At 51.3% G+C, this 23,463-nt stretch overlaps 10 protein-coding genes across 10 annotated transcripts; 4 read left to right on the forward strand and 6 right to left on the reverse strand.

The window, feature by feature from the left end:
* Window positions 1-1,002: 1,002 nt before the first annotated feature.
* On the reverse strand, window positions 1,003-2,077 carry P174DRAFT_509067 (orotate phosphoribosyltransferase). Its single transcript, XM_024831516.1, has 2 exons — window positions 1,663-2,077; window positions 1,003-1,596 (listed from the first exon to the last, which is right to left on the reverse strand). The coding sequence occupies exons 1-2, from the start codon at window positions 1,929-1,931 to the stop codon at window positions 1,125-1,127; spliced, it is 741 nt and encodes a 246-aa protein (XP_024687528.1). The 5' UTR covers window positions 1,932-2,077; the 3' UTR covers window positions 1,003-1,124.
* Window positions 2,078-2,827: 750 nt separating this feature from the next.
* P174DRAFT_362680 (methylenetetrahydrofolate reductase (NAD(P)H) MET13) lies at window positions 2,828-4,793 on the forward strand (the record flags this gene model as incomplete). Its single annotated transcript, XM_024821875.1, has 3 exons — window positions 2,828-3,651; window positions 3,723-4,594; window positions 4,651-4,793. 3 exons carry the CDS (start codon window positions 2,828-2,830, stop codon window positions 4,791-4,793), a joined length of 1,839 nt encoding a protein of 612 aa, XP_024687529.1.
* Window positions 4,794-5,842: 1,049 nt separating this feature from the next.
* Window positions 5,843-8,539, reverse strand: P174DRAFT_362020 (putative NTP binding protein; the record flags this gene model as incomplete). Its single annotated transcript, XM_024821826.1, has 1 exon — window positions 5,843-8,539. The coding sequence occupies one exon, from the start codon at window positions 8,537-8,539 to the stop codon at window positions 5,843-5,845; it is 2,697 nt and encodes an 898-aa protein (XP_024687530.1).
* Window positions 8,540-9,610: 1,071 nt separating this feature from the next.
* On the reverse strand, window positions 9,611-11,027 carry P174DRAFT_456547 (Nur1/Mug154 family protein; the record flags this gene model as incomplete). The annotated part of the gene is made up of 2 exons (XM_024829439.1): window positions 9,611-10,696; window positions 10,770-11,027. 2 exons carry the CDS (start codon window positions 11,025-11,027, stop codon window positions 9,611-9,613), a joined length of 1,344 nt encoding a protein of 447 aa, XP_024687531.1.
* A 225-nt stretch (window positions 11,028-11,252) lies between these two features.
* Window positions 11,253-12,119, forward strand: P174DRAFT_437372 (H(+)-transporting V1 sector ATPase subunit F). Its single transcript, XM_024826283.1, has 5 exons — window positions 11,253-11,410; window positions 11,477-11,511; window positions 11,573-11,606; window positions 11,669-11,806; window positions 11,860-12,119. Exons 1-5 carry the CDS (start codon window positions 11,384-11,386, stop codon window positions 11,998-12,000), a joined length of 375 nt encoding a protein of 124 aa, XP_024687532.1. The 5' UTR covers window positions 11,253-11,383; the 3' UTR covers window positions 12,001-12,119.
* Window positions 12,120-12,593: 474 nt separating this feature from the next.
* Window positions 12,594-13,245, reverse strand: P174DRAFT_416646 (ML domain-containing protein; the record flags this gene model as incomplete). Its single annotated transcript, XM_024824518.1, has 3 exons — window positions 12,594-12,689; window positions 12,746-12,962; window positions 13,031-13,245. 3 exons carry the CDS (start codon window positions 13,243-13,245, stop codon window positions 12,594-12,596), a joined length of 528 nt encoding a protein of 175 aa, XP_024687533.1.
* A 582-nt stretch (window positions 13,246-13,827) lies between these two features.
* Window positions 13,828-15,764, reverse strand: P174DRAFT_437374 (putative peroxisomal 3-ketoacyl-coA thiolase (Kat1)). The gene is made up of 6 exons (XM_024826284.1): window positions 15,326-15,764; window positions 15,178-15,273; window positions 14,274-15,122; window positions 14,155-14,219; window positions 13,989-14,100; window positions 13,828-13,935 (listed from the first exon to the last, which is right to left on the reverse strand). The coding sequence occupies exons 1-6, from the start codon at window positions 15,425-15,427 to the stop codon at window positions 13,897-13,899; spliced, it is 1,263 nt and encodes a 420-aa protein (XP_024687534.1). The 5' UTR covers window positions 15,428-15,764; the 3' UTR covers window positions 13,828-13,896.
* An 846-nt stretch (window positions 15,765-16,610) lies between these two features.
* P174DRAFT_437375 (putative bifunctional fatty acid transporter/acyl-CoA synthetase (FAT1)) lies at window positions 16,611-19,117 on the forward strand. The gene is made up of 5 exons (XM_024826285.1): window positions 16,611-17,184; window positions 17,256-17,411; window positions 17,470-18,616; window positions 18,668-18,811; window positions 18,875-19,117. Exons 1-5 carry the CDS (start codon window positions 16,899-16,901, stop codon window positions 19,044-19,046), a joined length of 1,905 nt encoding a protein of 634 aa, XP_024687535.1. The 5' UTR covers window positions 16,611-16,898; the 3' UTR covers window positions 19,047-19,117.
* A 410-nt stretch (window positions 19,118-19,527) lies between these two features.
* On the forward strand, window positions 19,528-21,404 carry P174DRAFT_382675 (MFS transporter; the record flags this gene model as incomplete). Its single annotated transcript, XM_024823126.1, has 6 exons — window positions 19,528-19,700; window positions 19,746-19,780; window positions 19,834-20,586; window positions 20,649-20,773; window positions 20,830-20,991; window positions 21,060-21,404. The coding sequence occupies 6 exons, from the start codon at window positions 19,528-19,530 to the stop codon at window positions 21,402-21,404; spliced, it is 1,593 nt and encodes a 530-aa protein (XP_024687536.1).
* Window positions 21,405-21,411: 7 nt separating this feature from the next.
* On the reverse strand, window positions 21,412-22,960 carry P174DRAFT_437376 (KRR1 small subunit processome component). Its single transcript, XM_024826286.1, has 3 exons — window positions 22,844-22,960; window positions 22,505-22,777; window positions 21,412-22,426 (listed from the first exon to the last, which is right to left on the reverse strand). Exons 1-3 carry the CDS (start codon window positions 22,901-22,903, stop codon window positions 21,683-21,685), a joined length of 1,077 nt encoding a protein of 358 aa, XP_024687537.1. The 5' UTR covers window positions 22,904-22,960; the 3' UTR covers window positions 21,412-21,682.
* Window positions 22,961-23,463: the final 503 nt, after the last annotated feature.

Here is a 23,463-nt window from a genome sequence, read left to right on the forward strand (position 1 = left end):
CTCATTTTCTTCGTTATTTCAATCTTCACCGACTCCAGACCACCGACTCGAGATTCGGACGGGATCGCCGATCTTGTTTGCGTTATCTCCTGCAAGACAAAATCTTAGGGATTTATGATCAAGATCTCCTCCTCACCGGCTTTTGGTTCGAGATCTTGTTGTCGTCCAGACTCGTCCTAGTAAGGCAATTATAATCGAGTCTTGGGACCGCCGCGTTGCCTCCTAACGCGACGATGCGATTATCTACAGTTCAAGCGGGAGGAATTCAGAAAGCAGATTCCCCGACTGAAGCGAAGGCAGATGTCTCCACATGAGCGTAAGGTAGAGGATCAGCTCGACACTTTCGGTGCTCAAACTCCACGGTAGCCCTTTCACTCCTTGAAAGAGGCGCTTGAACCGCTGGTATCAGTACATTATACATTGAGATTGACATGCACTGTCATGCTCTTTGGAATTGCATAGACCGAATGAGCTAAATAATTATCAACTAGGGAAACTGTATCACTCCAAGCCAGCATGGCATGTATCTCGAATTCTTGATCTGTTTCCCGTCGAAGATATTCTCCCAAGGATTGGATTTTCTAGCTGGAACGTGAGTACATCCCCATGGTCAGTAAGACATATTTGATTAGCATGAGCAAAGGCATGTTTCAGACTGTTTTTATCCCACATTATCCCTTCGTTGTGGTGTCACGTAGTCCGTACATTCCAGGTGATGTTGTTTCGAGAGCAAATGGTGTATGATGTCAAGAGTAGTATCCAGGGGAATTAGCAGTGGTTTGAGGTCGAGAATATCGTTATTCAAACGCTGGCTGGTAATCTGGCTTGAAAACAAAGGGATGTAGTATGTCTTGCAAGGTGTGCATAATCGTATACAGAACTCAGATCTTACCTATTTCGGGTGGACAACCGAGATATATACTTGAGAAACACTCGAAGAGCGCAGTTTCACTCCGGATCTCCAGAGGCCCTGGAAGCCAACAAAAAGTGATTTGAACAGTTGCATAGATGACTTTACCGTTAGTGAGGCAAAGATTGTAAACTTCTATTACTCAAGCCCATCAACCCACGAATATCATCAACACTCATTGGTATCGTTCAATATATTACATTCCTCAATTGATTTATTCAGCACCATAGCGAGCCCTGTAGTCCTTCAACCGCTGGATCTCGCTCTCGCCAATCTTATCACCCAGCTTCTCAATCAAATCATGGAGACCAATGACAGCCCGGATGGGGATGCTCTCTCCAAGATCCCTCTGCGCAACACCGACAGCACTCTTAGGCTCTGCATCGCTCACCCTCTCCTCACGGTCGAGCAGGACAACAACACCAGCGACAATACCGCCTTCCTTCTGGATGATGCCTACAGCCTCGCGCAGGGCCGTTCCCGCCGTGATCACGTCGTCGACGATGACAACCCGCTTGCCCTTCAATGGGGCACCGACGATGTTGCCACCCTCGCCATGATCCTTGGCCTCCTTGCGGTTGAATGAATAGCTGACATTGTCCCAGGTGTGGGTTCCGGCGATAGAGTCACGCACGGCCAGTTCGTTGGTCACGGCCGCGGCGATGGGGATGCCCTTGTAAGCAGGACTATTATCAGACCGGTTAGTACTGCTCCAACTCAAGGGATGTAAATGCTTCAAGGGAAGAACGTACCCAAAAATGATATCAAAGTTGGGGCTGAGGGTGCCATCGGCGGCCGTCTTTACAAAAGGCTCGGCGGATAGAACGCTGGCGTAGGCGGCAGATGTGGCCCGGAGGAGTGGTGCAGTGTGAAGCAGAGACGAAGTGAAGAAGTAGGGAGATTCACGACCGGATTTGAGGGTATATGTGCCGAAAGAAAGGACGTTGTTGGAGATCAGTAGTGGGAGCAATGACGCCTTGTAATCCTGATCGGCGGCCGGAGGAGGAACGGAAGCAGACATTGTGAATTGATAGGTAGGATTAATTGACTCTAGCGATTGGATTTGAGCGCTTATGAGGGATAACTATGAAAAATGGACCGAATATCTTATATCACCGAACGCAGAGACCAGAGTATATAGTTCGACGGAAACCGTTTCTTCTTTTTTTTTCCATCTACTTTTTTCCTTATCCGCCGAAGGAGGAGGGGCAAAACAGCGGGGTGATAGTAGCCTGAGGTGTCAATCGGCGCTCCCCGTAATTTGTCCTCCGGTGGATTAGTACAGACTACAAACCCCCCATGCTACACTTAGTACGCTGGAATTTCGGAGCGTAGGAAAGTATTGTTGCTTGCTTTATGCAGATTCGGTGATAGACTTAAATCTAAAAATTTCGACCCTTTTCGAGTTGCTCGCTGAGTATTTAAGTGGAAACCACGTGCCGGCCACGTCCTCCGAAATCCGGCCTCTCCAGCGGAAAGGGACACCAACTCACACCGGTGCTCTCAAGCAGCCCGCTTCTCTGGTTCTTTTCCCCATTGCTCTGCTGCATTTTCCTTGCAGTCGTTTTTCTGCTAATCCATTATTTTTGTCGTTTCGGTTTCTATCAACCTCTTGTTTTGCATTGTTTACTTTGACTTGCGGTTTTGAACACTCATCGCAGTCGCTGGCGAGATCGGTGGGCGAAACGGGGCGATTATCCACAGCTCCTGAAGGACATCTAACGGCAGGCGAGCTCAGATAAGTCGACCTTTTGTTGCAGGTACGGTACACTTCTGCTTTCTTGCATATTCTACCACACAGTGCTTCACTCTCTTTTTCGCACTCGATCGCCGACACACCGGCTAAACTTAGGCGGTCTTTGACCTTTCCCTACATGAAGCTAATTGTTGCTCACGGACAGACTGTAATATATCAAGATGCACGTCAAAGACAAGCTCGCGGACAATGAGACCGCCGGGAGGGTCGGTATCTCTTTCGAATTCTTTCCTCCGAAAACGGCCCAGGGTGTTCAGAATCTCTACGACAGAATGGATCGGATGCACTCTCTAGGACCCTCCTTCATCGACATCACCTGGGGTGCTGGTGGTCGGTTGTCGGATTTGACCTGCGAGATGGTGAACGTCGCTCAATCGGTGTATGGCTTGGAGACTTGCATGCATCTGACCTGCACAGACATGCCCTTAGAAAAAGTGAACGTTGCACTCAGTGCTGCTTACAAGGCAGGCTGCACCAACATCTTGGCTCTTCGCGGTGATCCACCCCGTGACAAAGAGGCATGGGAAGCCACTGAAGGAGGACTCCGTTACGCAAAGGATCTGGTCAAGTATATTCGGGAGAAGTACGGCAATCATTTCGACATCGGTGTGGGCGGTTACCCTGAAGGCGCAGACGACAACCCGGACGTGGATCAGCTGATCGATCACTTGAAAGAGAAGGTCGACGCTGGAAGCTCCTTCGTCATCACGCAGATGTTCTACGATACAGACAATTTCATTGAATGGGTCAAGAAATGCCGTGCCAAGGGCATCACAGTGCCTATTATTCCCGGTATCATGCCTATCTCCACATATGCCGCATTCATCAGACGAGCAAACTGGACAAAGGCGCGGATCCCACCAGACTGGCTCGAGGCTCTGGAACCGGTGAAGAATGACGATGCTGCTGTCAAGGAGATCGGAAAGCGGCTGATTGCGGACATGTGCCGACGTCTCCTCGCGGCTGGCATCAAGCACCTGCATTTGTGAGTTTATTCCTACCCAGTATATCAGTGGCTCCCTATTTTTCATGTGGCTAACTGCGACCTTACACTAGCTACACCATGAACCTGGCACAAGCGACACAGGCAGTCCTTGAGGAACTCAAACTGATTCCCTCGGAGGAGACCCCGCTTCAGAGACCCCTGCCCTGGCGGCCGTCACTCGCGCTCAACCGCCGCGGGGAGGATGTCCGTCCCATTTTCTGGCGCAACAGAAACTCCTCCTACATTGCCCGTACACAGACATGGGATGAATTCCCGAACGGCCGTTGGACCGACTCTCGGTCCCCTGCCTTTGGTGAGCTCGACGCTTATGGCATCGGCCTCAAGGGCACAAACGAACAGAACATCAAACTTTGGGGCGAGCCCAAGTCTATTCGCGATGTAACGCAGATTTTCGTTCGCTACCTGGAAGGGAAGCTGGACCGCCTGCCATGGAGTGACTCGCCGATCAGTGGCGAAGCCAATGCCATCAAGGACAACCTGGTCCAGCTGAACGGCAGGGGTCTACTCACAGTCAACTCGCAACCTGCCGTGAACGGTGTGAGATCGTCTCACCCTGTGTATGGCTGGGGTCCCAAGAACGGTTTCGTCTACCAGAAGGCATACCTCGAGCTCTTTGTACCTCCCTATCTGCTTGACGAGCTGATCGCTCGGATCGAGAAGAACCCCGACTTGACCTACCATGCCGTGGCCAAGAATCGCGAATTGCGCACCAATACTCGTGACAGCCCTAATGCTCTGACTTGGGGTATCTTCGCCGGTCGAGAAATCGTCCAGCCGACCATTGTGGAGACGATCAGTTTCTTGGCTTGGAAGGATGAGGCATACCGTCTGGGTGAAGACTGGGCCAAATGTCATGATGCCAGCAGCCCTAGTCGAAAGTTGATCCAGGATATTATGGACAACTGGTACCTGGTCAACATCGGTAAGTTTGCGATCGCTCTCTGCATGTATTCGAATTGCTAACCCTGGATATCTTAGTTAACAACGACTTCCACAACACGTATGACCTCTTCGACCTCTTCAACGGTCTGGAAGTGAAAGACCTTGACGTTCCGGTCGGCCCCGACACAGTCGAGACGAAGTCCCAGCCAAACGGAGCAGCCCCGAAGAACTTGCCGTGAAGAACTAAGGACCAGGAGCCATAGCCTCAAATCCTGCCTTGACTCTTTCTACTCCAAAATTCTCTCCAACCTCTCATACCCCTTATTCAACATCTATCTCAACGATACCAGCCCGCGGACACAATTCCAAACCCCAGGGCATCATGTTTAATGGCGACACGACTGAAGACCTCTCAACGATTTCTTCCCTGAGCGTTATTCACTTTCAACATTTTTTTCAACATATCTCTTTCCCATATACCCCTCTCATCTTTTTCTTTTATCATTGATCACGAGCGAGAAGGATTACGAAATTCAACATCTAATGTGGTATCAGCTTAGACGCTACGGAACAGAAAGTCCTTGCTCACGTTTCCTCTTTTCCAACAAAAAGAGGCTTTGCATAGACAGAAAAGCATAGTTTTTTCTACAGAAGGAATGGGTCCTTCGACGATAATTCAACATACATGACGGATGACGGAGTTTGGTTTCAACGGATAGGCAGTCGGTCAAATCTTTCAAGAGCAAAAGCGACCCTCTTCAACACGGGATACGGAGTCTTTTTCATCACCTTCCATCTTCTTGGTGCATTTTTCCTTCTCTTTTCTTCTCTCCTCACTATATGTCTTTCCGACTCTCTGTTTCAGGGGTCTTCCCTCTAGAAGAATGCAAAGAGCATCGACGGTTCTATTCGGTGATGCGTTCCCTCGTCTTTGCGCTAAGATTGGGTAGCAGACATAGTCAAAGTCGGATAGAGACAGATACACAGATATCTGTAGCTTCGAACATCCGAAACAGATATATACCTGGGACTACAAGACTACAGTAGTCAGTGCTTTCGAGTCACATCACTTCTCGTTTGCTCTATCGGCAAAGTTTCACAAGTAGAAGTCATATTTATCCGCCTGTGTAAGAATAGTCCAGTCATCAAAGAGTGGGTGCCCACACTTTCGCGCGTAGTAATGATAGATAGCTGAAAATACTAGTCAAGAGCCCCTCGCGCCATCCATGCAGCAGTAGTATGTGATACAATCATGCCGAGAAAACATCAGGCTCGCCCACTTGCAGAATCATGTAAAGAGAGCCCTTCCTATTGCTACAAAGAACCATCCAAAAGGCTTCGCAAACCATACAACCCAACTTCCAACAAGGACTATGTACCCGGCTGCCCGTTCAACAATCATCATCATAAAACACAGAACAACGAGGTAAGCAATCGCCTGACAGATATCCGTCAGGGACCGAGCGAGATCGCCTTCTGCCGGTCGCGGCCAGACCCCAGTGGCATTGTAAACGGAAAAGACCGTCAGCCATGTCCGGAGAACCTGAAGGCAATGCTCGAGCATCTGCAGAACGCTGTTAATGGCAATCTTGAGCAGGGCGGTCTTGGAATGCCGATTTGACACGAGTCTCTGCCAGAGGGCCTCCATTTGAGCGACTGATAGGACGAAGATTTCCAAAATCAGAGCGAGGGTCAGCGCATTTGTCGCATTCTTCGTGGGACTGGCCACCTCCATCTCCATCTCCATGTTCGGCGGATCAGCATGTAACGGAGTGATTCGAGGCGGCGGCGTCTTTGCTTTGTGTTCTACCACTTGTAATCCGTCCAGTTCCGCTACTTCTACCACCTTGGTCGTTTCTGGCACTGTCTTACCACCATCTGGCTGACCTCTGTCGATCGAACCGACTGGAGATATATTGACAACCAGCGACGACCTGCCGGCTTGACCGGAGTCCGTCACTCGTCTCACTTGCGAGTTCTCGCTGCTCGATCCAGTGCTGGAAGCACGCGATTGTGGTGCGTTATTTCCGGTGCGCTCTGCCTGACTTTCTGCAGACGGTGGTGTCGTGCCTGGCATACGGATGAACCCACGCATATCTCGGGACTGTTCGACCTTGCGCATTCCGGCTTCTGCTCGATGCTTGACCACGGGGATACTCCGCACAGGAGCACTTCGCAAGGGCATGGGCGACGATACGTTTGACTTTTCCTGCGAGTTTTGCGCCACTCGTCTCAGTCCCAGTGGCGAAGGCTTTCCTTGCGGTCTTGCCCGAGCGTCGGTGATAATGTCGCCTGCGGTGCGCGACGTGGGTATTCCGACGGGAGGTCCCTTCTGCGCCGCACCCTTGATATCGGACATGCTCACCATAGTGCGTATGATAGTGGGTGTGATAATGAAGACATCGTCGTCCCTGGGAGTCGGTCTTCTGTCCTCGAGGCGCTTGCCTAAAGGTGGCGGGGACTCGCGGTCCGCTTTGCTCGAGTCCTGGGCCGTCTTTTCTGGTTGCTGGCAGCTGGTCTCGCGGCACACGGTCCTCGGTGATGGCTTCGAGCATTGGACAAGTTTCAAATTCGGAGTACCTGGTTTCCATTCTTCTCGAGCGACGGTCTTCTCTCCGAGGTCCGGATTCCTCTGGCGAACCACTTGAATCTTCCTTTCTTTGGGGCTTCTGGACATAGGGCTCGGCACATCGACTACCCGGGGACGATCCACGGGCGAAAACAGCAGGATCTCGTCGGGGTTCTTGTCGTTGGGCCCATTGATCTCCTTGCACCCTAAAAAAGAGCCATCCGGATTGACATTTGGTACATCCTTTTCGGATTTCGAGGCAGATTCTTCCCATATTGTACTGATGCGATTTTTACCGATCTCGTCGGGACAGTAGTACCTCGGGTGTTTTGGCTGCGATGGTGGGCTTTCCTCAACCCCCGCCGAATGGGCGGGTGGGGGAGGAGGATCTTGACCGTCAAACGAGGTCGGCTTCGCAGGCTGCACAGCAGACAAATCCTTGTCTTCGGGCGTCCCGGTACGTGGACTAGGCAGAGAGTCTGGATCAAGCATGGCACCGCCGTCGTTGTGCACCCGCTCGATGCTTTGCTGGAATTCCGCAATCTGCTGTGCACTCATTGTTGGTGGGTTTGGCTCTTTGGCGGATGGCATGTTGACAACGAATTTGTCCTCCCATTCCGTCAATGAGCTGCTCGGGCCCGACACGGGTGACAGAGAAGAGTGAGAATTGATCGACGAGTCGGTGGCGTTATCCGTCTTGTCCGTGGAGAAGTGCAGAATGCTCTCGTCCGTATCAGAATTCTTTCGTTGAACTCCACTGAGCTGTCGCTTCCCGTGACTGATGGACTGGTTATCAAATCTGCTGGGAGAGCTGTAGCCTGGACGAAGCCGAGGGTGGATGGTAGGGCTCGCAATCCGTGACTTTGGGCTTCCTCGTAGATCACCACCGGCCGATCTCAGTCTCTGTTTGACCAGTTCACTCTTTGGAGAGCTGGCCAGCGATATGATCTTTTTGTAGGCTCCGTAGTAAGTCTCTTTGTGCTTGTCCTTCTCCTTCTCTTTATCCTTCTCTTGACTCTTCGTGGATGGGGATTCCCTCTCAAACTTATCCCTGACCTTCCGCCAATATTGCTCTCGGTCTTTGTCCATCACCTCCTCCGGACTGCTGTATAATAAAGTTGTAGGCGACTTCCTTGGTCGGACGTTCCCGAGAGAACCATAGTCCCGATGTTGAGGCGTAGCAGGTTTATCTTTTTGTTGTTCCTTGGCTTTGCTTGCGAAATCCCTGGGCAGAGGAAGCTTCGTCGGTCTGGTCCTTCGCACGATGGTTGGAGTTCCAGTTCCAGAATCAATGTTTCTCGAATTCATTGGGCTTCCACCGCGGTCTGATGTAATTCTCTCCTGCTGCGTATTTTCTACTGCTTCCACGTCCAACTCCTCTCGCTTATCGTGGCGCCTTCGAGGCGAAAGGTTCATGAAGTGCCCCTGGTGTAAGTGCAGAAGCTCATCCATACTGTATCGAAAGTGACGGTTATTGACAGGCTGGACTTCAAGGCCAGGTTGACCTTCCACAGTTACCCATTCCTTGAGCAACAGACACTTCTCTTGTTGTTGACTTTGCTCTGATCGACTTCAGGGCTCTTTGACGGTGATTTCGTTGAATGCTGAGGCAGAGGATGAAGGATCGCCGTAGCATGGCGAAGTGCTTGCCAGAAAAGACCGACTCGACGAGTGCACTGGCCCGTTGAGTGCAGTGGCAGGTTCCCAGCCAAAGAATAATTCCCAGCCTGACAAAAGAATATGACCAGATTTGTAATTATATGCGCGGAATGCTATGTGATCCGACTTGCCATGCCGTGGAATGTAGCAGCGAACACACACGCGGACTGAAGGAACCGCTGCGGAATGCGCGCCTGCTGGTTTTGTCCACCATCTGGAATGGAAACTGCAGCCGCGTAGGAGAATGTCGGCAGTCTGTCTGATGAAGTGGGACAAGATGATCGTAGTGTAGACTAAGTGATGGCAGATTGTGTAGATCGGAAATGTTGATCGTCAAAGGATTAAGATCAAAGGGTATCTCACAAAATCAAACAAAGTATCCTCTCGACCAATTTCAACACACAGAGAACCGCCTCACCTCGAAACCAAGTCACTTCTGTGAAAATATAGTCCAGACTTTACTCCGTAGTACCGACAAGTCAACAATGGGCCAGACCGCGCTGTGCCCGGGACGGAACATGATTATACTACAGTGGCTGGTCACCCTCGCCAGCCAACATTCCCAGTCAACAGAGAAACAGGACGACTCTGAATTGCACTCCGGAAAGGAAACGTCATGAAAAAAGACATTATGAGAATAGAAAATCATGTGAAAGCGAAGTGGACCTCCAAACGCCAGGGCCAAATGCTGGAAAACGTCATGGTTACACGGTGTATACGCTTAATGAACAAATGACAGGATGGTAGAACGACCCGTGCACGGTAACAATACATCAGCAATTCTTCTTGTTTCGTCAATTTGCGAGATGGCTGATCCCATGATTGAATTCAGAAGCGGCCCGTTTCACGACGAGGGTCATTCTGAGTCCGTCTTGGTGTCTGGGTCAACGGTGTTGTACTGCCGGGAACATTGCTCTTCTTCAAGGGACTTGATAGCCTCTTCATAGGAGTACCTCGGTCTTTGAATAAGAAATCTGGAGGATTCGGAACCCGGCGGTCGATATTGGCCGGCGTAGATCGCCTCAAAGGGGAATTTGCGTGCGAGAAGACCCCCAAACTGCCGCCGTCGCCTGTAGCACTCGGTGTGGGTCGGAAGTGCGGTTGGCGTATGGAAGCAACGGGGCCTCGTACAACCGGGGAGGCATCTCGTAAATGACTCGGTGTTTGCAGCGACGTATAGTTGTGAGAAGTATTTGGCGTAGCCAATGTCTGACGTCTGGCGGACGCTCCCTCGGGGTCGACAAAACTGACATAGTTCGGATTGGGACTGGTTTTGAATCCTCGGTGGATGACACGGGTAGGAGTGAACGTGTCCACCTTGTTATACTTGGCATCGGAACCAGGTTGAGAGGTATGGGGGTCGGAGAACTGAGTGCCAACATCTCTCATCACGGGCTGGGTCCTCGGATGGACAAATTTGGTGTCGTACTCGTTAAGGACCTCCTTGTGAACCACCATGGAATCCTTGGCTTGCTGAGTGAACGAGGAAGAGAGGAATGACATCTGCACAGACAGCAGAGTTGTAATGAAGATAACCGTGACGATAGTAACGCTTGGCCGGGGATCGGACAGTTGCGTAGGCAAAAATACCCAGTATACCAGGACGTGGCCAGGGCTGAAGAGGCAGAACAGTCGAAGGCAAATCGGCAGAGGATCCCAAACTGCAAGTTCCCAGACATCCCGTTGCGCGTCGGGATGCGCCCGGGACTCAGCAGATCCGGCAATCACGTTTGCAAAGTACCGCAACGGCGAAGCTGTCATAGGCGTTGAATCGACGCGGACACGGCGAGCCGATGGTGTAGCCGGTGGTTGATCTATCGAAGCCTCAAACAGACGATAGAGTCGCTTCCGATAGAAGGTGTAGAAAGTATTGAACGCGCTGAAGCACGCGAGTAAGTGAACGATGAAGGAAGCCTGCCAGCAACCACCGATTAGCGACTCATCCTCTGTGAATCCCAGCAAGCTCCTTGAACTGTTGGCGACATACAAACCAGCTCATCCACGGCACTCCGCCATCGTCTCCGAAGACATCGTCAATGGCTCTGCTGCCACTCGATCGGCTGTTCGCCCTCGCAATGAGGAAGGCTAAATTGAGAACAATACCCAAAGGCAGCGCCCAATCCTTCTCGAATTGATCCCAAGCATTCGCATCGATCTCCTCTGACAGCCATAGCAGAAAGTCCAGTGGATTCAAGTACAATCTGATGCGCTCCGCCAGCGGTTGGCGGCGTACGAGCCGGGGCATGGTGATATCGGGGCACAGATATTGCAGAGCGCTACCAGGGACGGTTCTTTATCCTTCATATGTGCTCCCGCCAGGCAATTTAATTATCCAGACGAACGTTTTGAGGAGTGACAAAATACAAACATACGCCAAGGTTTTCCGTTCCCCTGCTAAACAAACACATCACGGCCCCGCTTAGATAAGCCGCAGCGGTCTGCTATGACGAACGTCCACTGAAGTGGTTATCCACAATCGGGACACGACTCTTTCATCCACAAGTTCATTGTTGACTTGATCGACCTACCCACGGTAGCTGCTCTGCAGGGTAGATTCTACTTCTTTCTAAAGGCTCAGTCCAGCCGATCCTTCGTCCAGAGATGGCAGCCTCGGCGGTGTCCTACAAGGTACATTCACACTCGCATATCCCCACGTTGACATGGCCATATCACTGACTCCCCTCTGAACCCTAGGAACGGCAATTCCTCGCCGTCATCGGCGACGAAGAGTAACCAGCACCTCCGGTAGCAAGACACAAAGAGAGAACCACCACCGCTAATCGCATCCAGCTCCGTAACCGGTCTCCTTCTCGCGGGTATCGGTGTACGTATACCATCACGCGGACATACTATCCCCCTCGAAAAGCACAACTAACAACCGCTTAGCACGTCACAGACGGCCCGGACGCCCAGCGGAACTTCCTCGTCGTCGACTCCAAGACCGAAACGTCTGCTATCGAGAAGGCGTTCCAGAACTTCACCCAGGAGAGGAAAGACATTGCCGTGCTGCTGATCAACCAACACGTACGTTGTTTTTGCAGTCTACCTCATCAGGGATCAGTGGCTCATAGAATCAGATTGCCGAACGCATCAGACACAGCGTCGACTCCTTCGCGGACCCCTTCCCCGCCGTCCTCGAGATCCCGAGTAAAGACCATCCCTATGACCCCGAGAAGGACAGCGTGCTTAAGCGCGTGCGGCGGCTATTTGGTGAATAGATGGTAACTGCTAGGTTTATTTTGTTTTCAGCACCTTCATTAGTTAGGATGTGTTCTAGGGTGGCCGTGCGCGCCGTGCGAGTCGTGGGAAGATACCCGATTATCTAGGATCTATGCACATAGAATTCGATATATTATCAGCGCCGATACGATGCTTGGTTGTCCGAGAGAGCGGCATTGGAATTGTCCTTCTCGGAGATACTACCGCGCACTGCATAGTAGTGATGGTTGCTATGTTTGTCCTCCGCTTTACTTTCTGAGAGTCGTGAATTACTCGAATGAAGACTCTGTATTAGACGGTAGTTCAGGCATATACATAGTTGTGCAGGCATGACGAGAAGCAAGTGATGACGATCTGCCGTGACGCCGGATGATATATCGCATCATCTAATATCAAGCAAAGCGGATATAACCAAGAGCATGCAACTTTGACTGTGGAGGACTATGGCAGTTTACAGCGAACATAAGAATGAAACAGAGAACAGAGGCTCGTAAGGGCAATTCATCAAGGGATCGTAAGTATGTAGGAGCGGATTCAAAAGCCACATCAGTGATCATCCAGTGGAAGGGTAGCGATGATAGCCAACGTCTTCTCATGGCCGGATCTTGAACTCGATATTGCGCGCCTCAAGGCAAGTAATCTTCTTGTCGTCCTTGGTATAAACGTCGGCATGGACGTTGTACTTCCCCTGTTCATCGTCGTTAGCAACATTAACTACCAGGATAGCTCAAAAGGCCAACGTACAGGAGGAATATGCGAAGGCAGATCAACCTGCTTAGTCAAGGTCATCTCGCCCTTCTCCAGGGGACACTCGAGGTCCACATTTTTGATTTGTTCGCAGAGATCGGCGGTCTGCTTGATCAGGGTGATGAGACCGTATTTAACCACAAGAGAGACATAAGCGCCTTCCTCCACCCGTTCCGTCAAGTTGCCACTGGCATTGATAGAGAGAGTTTGGCCACTGTGATCAAAAATCAGTCAATCGTTCGTCACCCGACACTATACGGTATAGGGACTGCCAGTACGTACGGGAGAGGAGGGTTAGGGTACAAGTCCACCGATTCGATCTGCAGGATATTGTCCGAAGGGTCGGAACAGTATTCTAACGGGTTATCCCCCTTAACAGGAAATGTCTCAAGTTGGATTGGAGCCTGCGCGGAATCGAAGAAAGAGATCGACCGTGCTGAGGCGGAGAGAGGAGCAAGGCAAACGAGCAAGGTAGCGGCGGTAGATAAGAGCTTCATGGTCGCAGGATCAGCCAACCAGCGGTCGTAGTAGACTGGGACCAGAGAATGACAAGACGAGGTCAGATACTGCTCTTGATAGTATAAGAGAAAGGAGAGAGGTGATATATGTAGGACAAAGTTGCAAGGAGGGTCTGATGGCAGACGCAGGCGAGTAGTGGTAGATGAGGAGAAGCGGTGATGAGCCACAGCCACTGGCGCAAAATACCTGGATAGTCGTCTGGGATGACGAATGGTGGATGTGCACGTGACTATGCATGCACGGGGTGCGCTATGTGTCACGAGCTCCGACGAAGATAAGCTGATCGTTGAGATCGCCACTGTGGCTATTTAGAACACCCTCGATGCTAAAATTGCGATCGAACTTGCAATCGATGCCGCCGTCTTGGACTCGTAGTTCGATCGCTGAAATGGCAGTAGGCGGAGTCAATCATGGGGATGATGACCCACTCGACGCTTCAATACTCCGCTGATATGGAGTAACCGATTTGTTACCGTACTACTAAGCAATTGATGGGCGAGAGTCCGACGTACAGAAGCTATGAACATGCTCTTATTTTCATGCAAGGACTAGGTATATATATACAAGGCGGACATTCCCAAACTGACGGCTCTTCATCAATTCCCAAGCTAAATCTTTAAACATTTATCTTAATGCTCCGAAACAAAAATTCCGGCCATACCCATGCCCTAGTCAATATTAGTGAAAATTCAGAGATGAGACCAAACCTGGGGTAACTCACAGTTCCGACACACATCGAGGTAACGGCGATTCTCTTGTTCTGACGGCGGAGCTCAGACAGAGCAGTAACGACCTGGCGAGCGCCGGTGCAGCCCAACGGATGACCCAGTGCGCTGCAATAGGTTAGTAAATGATGAAGAACGCTCAAGGATAACCAAACGACTCACATCGCTCCACCTCTGGGATTGACCTTGCTCTCATCAAGACCCAGCTTGCTAACACAGTAGACGCCCTAGACAGTCATTAGTTAGTACAGCTCAGATGTACACAAAAGGATCAATCATACCATGGACGCAAATGCTTCGTTAATCTCGAAAATATCGATATCGTCCTTGGTCAGGTTGAACTTGGACAGAATCTTGGGGATAGCAATGGAAGGGCCGATACCCATGATTCTAGGCTCCAAACCCGCAACTGTAGCTCCGCAAAACTTGCCAATGATGGGCTGTCCGAGTTCCTGGGCACGAGACCGCTTCATAAGGATGACACCGGCGGCGCCATCCGTGATCTGACTGGCATTGCCACCGGTTGTGGCACTGGGCTTCCACTGAGGGAAAGCAGAGCGAATCTTGCCGAGGGACTCAGCAGTGGTGCCATAACGAATGCCATCGTCACGATCAACGACGACGTCCTTTACCTCACCTGTCTTGGGATCTCTGACTTGCGTCTTGACGGGCACAATCTCGTCGGCAGTCCAACCGGCCTTTTGCGCGCGCTCGGCCTTCTGATAACTCTTGGCGGCAAACTGATCATGTTGCTCTCGGGAAATGTTGAATTGGGCAGCGACGTTCTCCGAGGTCTGGCCCATGGGTTGGATGTTCTGGGAGGCAATAGGATGCGATATGATCTGAGCCGACATCTCTGGGGCTCCTCCATCGGCGTTGGTGCTCATGCTCTCGGCCCCGACAGCGATACCGATATCGATGGAACCAGCCATGATCTGGTTAGCGACGTTCTGGATCGCCAGCAATCCAGAAGAACAGAATCGGTTGGCAATGGAGGCGGCGGCCGTCACAGGGAAGCCAGCTGCAAGCACCGCGGAGCGGGCGATGTATGCGGAACCAGGCGCAAGCACGTTACCGACACAGACATCTTCAACAAGGTTGGGGTCGAGGTTGGACTTTTCGCGGATAGACTGCAGATTGTTAGGATAGGCTATGGTTGGCGAGGACATCGATTTGGTAACATACTGTAAGCAATGAAAGAAGGAGATTATCTATTGTGGTGTCTTTCAGACCACCTTTTCTGGCCTTTGTGAGAGGAGTCCGAACAGCAAGCGTGATCACCTGAGGGAGGTCAGCCTTCGTCTTAGTTTTCGCAAGTTCTGTTCAGACGTACGATATCATCGGGATTCTTGGCCAACAGCTTGCTCTTCGCCGACACATTTGAACCAGCGACCTGGTTAGCGATCGAGGACAACCGTTGCTGTGGCGTAGACATGATTCTGGCTACACTGTTTCTGCAGGAACGTTGCAGGAATTTTCCTTGAGTCTTGAAGAAGTGTATGAGATAGAAAAAAGACCAACTGCCCCGCGAGAATGGCCGCGCTATGTTATAGTCCGGAGATGGCGAATGAACCGCGGTATCTAGGACAATATTGATCTGCGGAGGGCAAAAAGGACAATGCAGCCGAAGGATCACGAGCGAAAGGCCGAGCCGAGATCCAGATTAATAATATTAGAGCCAATGGGATAAGAATACAGAATATGGGGATTGGGGACGGAAAAGCATTGCAGCCAGTTGAATAAATTGGGGTAGCCTCAGTTCAAGACAAACTCCATATAGATCCACTGTGGTAGGTAGACAAGAATGAGAGCCACCCCGTTCCCGACTGACACTGCCGCCAATGGACTGTATTGCAGTGGTATTGTTACCGTACGCATCCAGGGCGTGTAGTGGCCTCGGCTGTCGGACTTTGTACCGCATCGTGTTTGGGCGGTATGGTACCGGTGGATTAGGTAATTCTTCACAGAAATCCGCCTGCATACAGCAAGTAGCGCGGGAGAGATAGTAGATAGATTTGATTCGTACTTCTAGATGCCATAGATGCCCCTCAAGAATTGTTTGTGAGATTCATGCTTCTTACTGGGATCCGGAGACGAGCCGGTATTCAGTATTCAAAGCCCTTTAAGTCGGGGAGGGAACTAGAACGGGGACTGGAGAAGCAGTCGGCCCCACAAGTTTCCGTTCCCACGCAACGCGTTTTCCCACGGGGAGTGCCGTTGTATAGGTACCCCGTACCGTAGAAATATTGTGTGCCTTAAATTCTCCAGTTACTTTTCTATGATGGAAAGACAGGTTTACATCCAATTTATGAGTGTGTGTGGATGGAGCGGTCGAAGAAGTACGGAGCACTACTCCGTATTCTTCACAAAATATATTTCGCTTGTGGGTGGTCCGGACTCTTGGGTGCCAGGCATGGAAAGATGTAGAACTGTAAATACCTCAATATGTCATGACAATTAGCGCCTGTTCAAGCCTCTAACAAAGTCTGGACAAGTGGACAGACACTCAAGTTGGGTATGAGGCAGATCCCCCGGCAGTGCGTATTAGACAGCCATTACTGTAACTATCGGATCTCATCCGCTCCTCGATTGCCGTCTCCGCACAACCAAGATAGTCTCCCGTAAGCGCGTCATGGGCCTCATGGCCGGCAGAGCTCTCATAATTCAGCTCCCGTCTCCATTCGCCGAGTTGGAGCAATTGCCCGGGAGCTGGGCCTTGATAATTAAGGTCATATCGATGCATCCATTGTCTGTCGTTTTCTGTAAATCGGACGCTACTCTGGAGTAGGTACCTCCGCAAAACATATATATGCGGGGAGAGTACCAAAGCAACGAGATTAATTGCGCTTCACTGTCGACTAACTACGTCTACTACTATCCCTTTCCTCGACCCGGCTGAACCCTTTATGGATTTCTTTTCCGAAGTATCAGCCCCTTCGCTGGCGGTCGCCTCCGCCCTGACCGTCGCAGCAGGGGCATATCTGAATGCTAAACTCGCCATTTCCACGGATTTGACAACTATCTGCAATGATCGAGACTGGACAAAACGGCTGGGTCAGCGAATTGGTGAGCTTGGCGATACAGCGACCCTGTACATGATGCTGGAGCGAGTCGTGGAGGTTCAAGGATGCGGCGCCAGTGAGGCACTCTGGTTTGAGAACAAGACATGGACGTATAGTCAATTGAAAGATCGTGAGTCTGCTCTTACTGATACAAACCTGTCCTTTCTCCTGTTCAAAAGCTGACTTGATTGTCTTAATCAGTTGTCGATCGCTTCGCCTCTTTGTTGCACTCTAGAGATATCAAGGCAGGCGACTTTGTCGCTGTATTCAACACAAATTCGCCTGAAATGGTGGTAACCATCTATGCTCTGGCAAAGCTGGGTGCTGTGGCAGCTTTGATCAATAACAACCTGCGTGGTATGAGCTTCGTAAGAATTCCCTGTCGCAACCGATTGAACTGACCCCATTGAGCTAGATGACACCTTTACGCACTGCCTCAATGTCTCCGGGTCAAAATTCATTATTTCCACACCAGACCTGTCGCAATTTGTATGCGTAGACCTGCCTCATATTGCGCTGAATATTGGCTCTTTTGATGGCATTTCCGTCGGCGCAGCAGAGCTGGTTACCGCAGCTGACCTGCAGCAATACTCTCCCACAGGCTTGATCCCGGCCAAGCGATCTGTCCGTGATCTGTGTGTACTCATCTATACATCCGGCACAACAGGCAACCCCAAAGCATGTGCCATCCGCAACATGATGAACATGGTGACGTCGAATCCTCTGAGCACGGATGTCAGAGATCCTTCCAGATACTACCCACTGCGCACCTATTCCTCTCTTCCTCTCTTCCATGGCACCGCCTACTTTACGGGCATATGCTACTCGGTCGGCAATGCAGGCACCCTGTGTTTGCGCCGCAAGTTCTCCGCCTCCCAGTTCTGGAAAGATGTTCATGACTCTAGAGCCACCCGTATCCTGTATATCGGTGAACTTTGTCGATACCTGCTAGCCACACCTCCATCTCCCTACGACCAGGACCACGTCTGCATTGTCGCGGCGGGCAACGGATTGCGGGGTGAGATTTGGGAGCGGTTCCGGCAAAGGTTCAACGTCCCCGAGATCCGCGAATTCTATCGATCTACTGAAGGCGTGGCCAAGTTCGACAATCACGGCGTGGGTGCATGGGGTGCAGGCAAAATAGGGTTCTCGGGACCCATCCGACGATTCTTGGAAGAGGATGTCTTCATCGTGAAGTACGATCCGGATACCGAAATGCCGTACCGGGACCCGAAGACCGGGTTCTGTGTCAAGGCGAAGCTGGGCGAGGAGGGAGAGGCCATTGGCCGAGTCAGGGATCGGGCCTTGCTGACCGAATACCTGCACAACGAGGAAGCTACTGAGAAGAAGCTCCTGCGGGACGTCTTCGTGAAAGGCGATCTGTATCAGCGCACCGGCGACCTTCTCGTCCAGGACGACTCGGGCTGGGTCAAATTTCAGGACCGCGTGGGAGACACGTTCCGCTGGAAGGGCGAGAATGTAAGCGCTGGGGAAATCAGGGACCACATCTGTCGCATCCCAGGTGTCCATGACGCTGTTGTCTACGGCGTGAAACTGAGCGGGTATGTTCTCTCATTCAGTCTCGGGTCTTCTCATGCTAACTCTTGCTTCAGATACGACGGCCAGGCCGGCGCTGCTGGTATTACGCTCGAAGATCCCGCAGCAGAGGCTGAGTTCATGGCGAACCTGCACCGAGCGCTGAAAAAGAAAGGCGTACCGTCGTATGCCATGCCGAGACTTGTTCGGCTGACCGAGAAGTGAGTTATTTGAATACACACCGACTTCTTCTTCGACTAATATTCCGTTCTTTTTCGATCTAGGGTAGCAACTGGCGTGACATTCAAGCAAGCAAAGGGCGAATTGGCCAAAATGGGCTGGGATCCCCGCACGCAGACCAAGGGCGACAAGCTGTACTGGCTGAACGGCTCCACATACCAGAAGCTAGACGAGCAGAGTTGGGCTTCAATAGAGAGCGGACGGGCCAAATTGTGATTGTCTGACCTATTGTATATATATTAGACCATTGCTACTAGATAGCTAGTCATATTCTTGGACAATGATACCTTGGAAAAAAAAAAAAAAAAAAAAAAAAATACACTGGAGACGGTCAATGTGACAAGTGTCATACGTCGAATAAGAGGTCCGAGAAAGCTTCAAGTAATTTGGCAGAATCTTGTCCCACTGCAGGAAGCCTCCGACAAGGTCCAGCCAATACTATGCATACAGAATACTGCGTGGCTGCGATCGACAGACTGCTGAGTTGCTAACGGGAATCTCCCACCAATACAGGGAAAGCATCACTTTAGATCTCGTTAGTGTTAGCCACTACGCGAGTCATAATCTCGATAAGGGCTTTTCGCTTTTCCCTATCTACCGGAATTCTGCAGAATGCGCGGGGTTACATATTTTGACATTCTGCAGCCTGCAGACTCTCCCCTGGATATCCCTGTTTTGAGAGCGTATAGACGCAAGCATGTCCTCTTTAGCGTCGGGCGATGTGGAAGCACCTGCAACTTGCGATGCAAAACCCAAACAGCAAGTGACATCTCACGCGGTTGATAATGAGGCGTCCGGAGAGCTTGTAGCGCCCGATGTATTTGACGAGAGATATCGCACGACGAAATGGGAGATCTGGGCCTATTATGCGTGCGTGCTAACCAGAAATACCAATTAACCGCTAACATTGCATAGCTACTACATTGGGAATAACGGGCTCTCGCTATTCAGTACGCTACTACCATCCTGAATATCGATCCGAAAAGAAACTGACGAAGGTTAGATTTCGCTCCTACTGCCTTCCAGAACCTCCTCTACCAAGCCGCAGGCGACCGGGGAACCCTCCCCTTCGCAGGCCGCCAGCGCTCGATCAACAGTATCGTCCTTCTGAGCAACGGCATCTCCTTCGCCATCCAGGTCGTCGTCTTCCTGGTGATAGGCAGCTTCGCTGACTTCGGGACCTGGCGGCCTAATATCCTGATCGTCTTGTCGATTATCGCCTACGCCATTGGCTTCGGCTGGTTGGGCGTCCACACGCAAGAGAAATGGCACATCGCAGTGGGATTGTACATTGTAGGACTGATCGCGTATCAGACGACACTGACGTTCTGGACGGCTGCGTTTCCGGGTCTGGCGCGGAATACGGCCGAGATGAAGGACTGTGCAGATGCGTATGCAGCGGGTAGGATCTCGCGAGAGGAGTACGACGATGCGGACACGATGGCGCGCAGCAAGCTCGCCAATGTAGCGTTCTACGTGCAGTCTGTAGCGGAGATTGTGATCCTCGCTGTCATCGTGGGGATCATGTTTGGGTTGAGAGTGGATGAGAGCCAGGCGAATAATAACTGGGGGCTGAGCGTGCTGATTGCGTTCGCCTCCGGGGTGTGGCTGCTCGTCTCGCTGCCGTGGTTTGTTCTTGAGAAACGACGGCCGGGGCAGGACCCCGGACGGAACATTATCGTTGCGGGATTGAAGCAGCTATACCATGCCGGAAGGGAAGTGTGGAAACTCAAGCAGAGTCTGTTGTATCTGATAGGTAAGGTCGTGTACTGCTGTGGAGATCTCCCTCGTGGTAAACTGACCAGCACCCCCCTGCAGGATATTTCCTCCTCGGCGACTCCCTCAACACAACAGTCACGGTGATTGCGACATTGCAGAATAGCATCGTCGCATACAACACACTGGAACTGACCTATCTCCTGATCGTAGGCATAGCAGCACAGGTAGGTCTTCTGTCCCCATGCCCGTCCTGTCCTGACTAACACCCTGATCTCTCCAGGCACTTGGCATTTACGCCTTTTGGTTCATCCAGAGGCGCTACAACCTCGGCACGAAGACCATGTTCAACGCTATCGCAGTGGGAATCATCCTGCTCGACGGATGGGGGATGATCGGCATTTGGACGCAGCGGTTCGGGTTCCACCATGCTTGGGAGATCTGGGTAAGCTCAATCAAGCCCATCACCAACCAGATAAGATTCCCATTGCGTCTGCTAACAAGCACAAACAGCTCTACCAAGCCTTCTATGGCCTTTTCGTCTGCCCCTGGTACAGCTACTCCCAGATCATGATCTCGGAGGTCACGCCCCGCGGCCACGAGTTCCTATTCTTTAGTTTGTTCAGCATCATCGGCAAGACGTCCTCGTTCATTGGGCCGCTGGTCTCCAGTGCGATCATCGATGCCTCGCCCTCTGGGAATGTGTCAACACCGTTTTATTTCCTGTTCGCTTTGAGTGTGGTGAGCTTTGTCATTTTGGTGCTTGGGGTTGATCTGGAGAAGAGTCGGAGGGAGCAGGAGGTTTTCCTGAGAGAGAAGGGTAGGATGCTTGCTTCGGAGAGTTCAGTCAACGTGTGATTTAGATTATGGCGCCAGTAACTTCAACGAAGACGAACTAGATTGCAAGTCTCACTGTGGAATTCCCATGTCAGTTGGTATACATTACATAAATTGAACTTCGACGTGACTTTTCCCTCCTTGGTAAGTATAAACACAGTGTAAACAAATCAAGAATAACTCCAACCCATGCTATGCCTAAGCGCCTTGTATTCGAAGAGCAAACAGACGAAAAAAGACAGCGGAAGCTGAATGTGAGCGTCGCAGGAAACACAAAGGCAGTTGTGGTACGAATGCCTCTATGCCTCGCCGTCCGAAGACGCGTCCTTGGACTTGCTCTTCTTTTTCTTCTTCTTTTCCTTCTTCTCGGAGCCGTCGTCTGGCTCCGCCTCGGCCTCGCGCTTCCGCTTCTTCTTCTCTTTCTTCTCCTTCTTCTTCTCCTCGGCCTCCAGCTCCTCGGGCGGAACAAACGACTTGGCCCGCTCCTTCATCTTCTCCTCGTGCTTCAGGCGCTGCCGCTCCATAACCTCCTCCTTCTGGGCGCGCTCCTTGGCCTCCTTGGACAGGAAGTACTCGCCGGACTCGATCTGCAGATCCACCTTGCTCTTTTCCGGCGCCGGCGGGAACGGCGTGTACACCTTCTTCGATTTGTCGGTGACCTTGTAGGGGACGCGGCGCTTCGACAGCGTACGCTTCTTGAAGTTGGGCAGGAACCGGTCCCAGGATTCGTTGGCGAGCGTGGGGTCCTTGGCCAGCTCGCGCTTGATCATGAGCTCCTTGATGTGGTAGATCGGGTGGATGTTCGCCATGCAGTCGTTGACCACCCGGCGGACCTCCTTCAGCCCCTTGTACGGACCCATCGCCGCGACCGTGGAACCCTGGACTAGGATGTAGGTGCTGGTGAGCAGCTCCAGCGCTTTCAGGGTGGAGCCGGAGGGACCGAGGAGCCGCTGTCGGCGCTTCACAAAGCGCTCCTTGTTGCGGACTTGGTTACGAATCTTGATGACGTCGCATGCGACGCCGTCTTCGAGGATTTTCAGGGCCTGGACCATGGTCGTCAGTTGTGAGGTGAGCCCCGGGGGGGTTGTTGTGTTGGGGGCCATGTCACTGCGAAAACTCACCTGTTGAACGGGTACGCTTCTCGACAACAGCTTGATCAGATCACGAGCCTTCAGGATGGCTGCAGGGTCGAAGGTTTTGCGAGTAGTCTTCACAGTCATGCTACCCTCCACCAAGTCCAGCGTACAGGCGATTCCATGCTTCTCCAAAGCTCTCGTCACCACCGGCCAAGCTTCCTTCAGATATTGTTCGCGATACTTGGGGAACAGGGTCGCAAACGACGATTCTTCCGCAAAACTACCGGCGACATTGTCATCGGGCTTGAATTCGTCGATCTAATTAAGTGATCGTACGTTAGAATCCGGATAGAATGTCGTAAGATAAGTCCCGAGAATACGTACCTTCCACTTATCGATATCATCCGTATCCCACGGCTTGTCCCTCTTGTATGTGGAAGGCATCTTGAGGCCGAGTTGCGTTGATCAACAGCAGATGCGTGCTGTCAAAAGATAATGATCGGTATTGAAGCTGGATCCAACTTTTTTTCTCCCCGCCCAGGAGCGCGGACACTTACCCCATTGGGATATTATTGTAGCCTTGTAATTCAGGCACCAGTAGGGCACCAACAAACCTGATTTGCGCCATAAGCGCCCAAACGCGCGATCACCAACGTGTACTCTCGACATGTTCAGAGTCGAGCTATCTTGACTATGCATTTCTTTTACTTGTCATAATTGCCGTCATTGTAACTCATTATTGTACATGAAGAGATGATTTTTGGATGCGCGTATGACAATTCAGCGTGCCTATGAAGTGTTGCGAAGATGGGTGCAATTTGACTTATTATACTCGTCACATTGTAATAAAACTAGTAAATTGATCCATCAAGCCACTTGAATACTGTTGTCTTGTTTCTTTTTCATCTGTAGATCATCGTCGTGATGTTCTCCTGACAAAAAAGAATCGTTGCAATTCCGGTAATATCCATCTCGCCCTGCTTCAGTACCATGCCGCCTCCATG

The sequence above is a fragment of the Aspergillus novofumigatus genome (assembly GCF_002847465.1).
Source record: "Aspergillus novofumigatus IBT 16806 chromosome Unknown P174scaffold_1, whole genome shotgun sequence".
Classification (NCBI taxonomy): domain Eukaryota; kingdom Fungi; phylum Ascomycota; class Eurotiomycetes; order Eurotiales; family Aspergillaceae; genus Aspergillus; species Aspergillus novofumigatus.